The sequence below is a fragment of the Penaeus vannamei genome, chromosome 4 (genome assembly GCF_042767895.1).
Source record: "Penaeus vannamei isolate JL-2024 chromosome 4, ASM4276789v1, whole genome shotgun sequence".
Lineage (NCBI taxonomy): Eukaryota > Metazoa > Arthropoda > Malacostraca > Decapoda > Penaeidae > Penaeus > Penaeus vannamei.
Window position 1 is genome coordinate 37,718,403 of NC_091552.1, and position 1,366 is coordinate 37,719,768.

Sequence of the window (1,366 nt, forward strand, 5' to 3'; positions counted from 1 at the left end):
GTGCCACCAATACTCTCCCACTGTGGAACTGCGGGATTTACAAAACTTTCTATTCCCTAATTGGCTGTTTCTTTGTGACGTCATTGATCTAAACGCTATTTATCTACGACGTCACCGATCTGAAGGCAAATCAGCCTCCTATTGGCCAACGCGTCTTTACGCGAGAGCTTCTCCGCTAGGTTGCCAACTGCCGCAGCCGCTCGTCGCTTCAGTGCGCGTTGTGACCTTAGTGCGTGCGGACGTGTTTGGAGTGATGTACACAACGGAGTACTGTGAATGATATTTTTGTGACATACTTATCAAGATGCGCAGAATACAATGTGCAGGTAATGCAAAGTCAATGTGGACAAGGGCGTTATTGAATGAAGTGAATAAAATCACCACGTTATATAGGCATATGCTCATGATATCGATGAAAACAAAACGCGGAATTACACTGTGGTTTCACCTGGCTGTGTCTGCCTCTTTTGAATGAATGGTCTGGACTCTGGATTATACGTTTTCCTCCTCTTCTCTACAGGATTTGTAAGAATCGATACCATCGTAGAGTGTAGACCATTGGCCGTTTTTTTGTGTTGTGAAAGTCGTGTTAGATTCGTAAAGGTTGACATTAACCCTTATGTTTGTTGTCATTTCATTTAGGTTGATTTCAGTAGTTATTATTTTCGTACACAACTGAATAAGTTCCACAATACGGACTGACTCGAAAAATTTAGTTGTCTTCACTAATAAGCTGGTACTTCTCAATATACCTACCTCCTTTGACCTTTTAATCCGTGAAGGACGTTTTTTTCTCCTAAATTATACCTCCTCTGACCTGCATATTAGGGGCGTCATTTCAGCCTTTTCATTTTTAAGCTATAACCAGACCTTAATTGGTGTAATTTAGTTTAAAAAAATATCCAGGGGGGGCAGAGTCTTGGAGGGGGACTTTTCTAAGCACCCCCTCCCCTCAGCTGACACCCCAGCTGTATACACAAAACTTGTCCAAATATAGGTAAACCAGGACACAAAATATTTGTTTGAAGTAGAAGTAATAACAATGGCAGATGGGATGGGTGATTTGTGGCTAGCCACAAAACCCTGTGAATTTATAAGAGCAAGATGTTGCAGAAAATTCTGAGGAGTTAATATTCAAGCCTTCAAAACAAGTATCAAGTTGATAGGAAATTTTGAATGATAGTTGCATAAGGAGAGAAATCTTTGGAGCCTTTTTAAATTAATCCACACTTTGAAAGAAGAGCAAGATTTATGGTCATAGTAAACTTGTGTACTAATATTTATACAGTGAAATAAAGTTGACTCCCTTGTATGGAGCTGACCAAAAATATCATAATATATTTTTACATAAAGTGAATATATTAGA

At 39.3% G+C, this 1,366-nt stretch overlaps 1 protein-coding gene across 1 annotated transcript in view; it reads left to right on the forward strand.

The window, feature by feature from the left end:
• Positions 1-212: 212 nt before the first annotated feature.
• The window catches only part of LOC138861497 (lysosome membrane protein 2-like), a 20,506-nt gene continuing 19,352 nt past the window's right edge, over positions 213-1,366 (forward strand). The window contains exon 1 of the mRNA XM_070121020.1: positions 213-326. Within this exon, the coding sequence (XP_069977121.1) occupies positions 305-326 (22 nt within the window). The 5' untranslated portion in view covers positions 213-304. The remainder of the gene's footprint in view (positions 327-1,366) is intronic.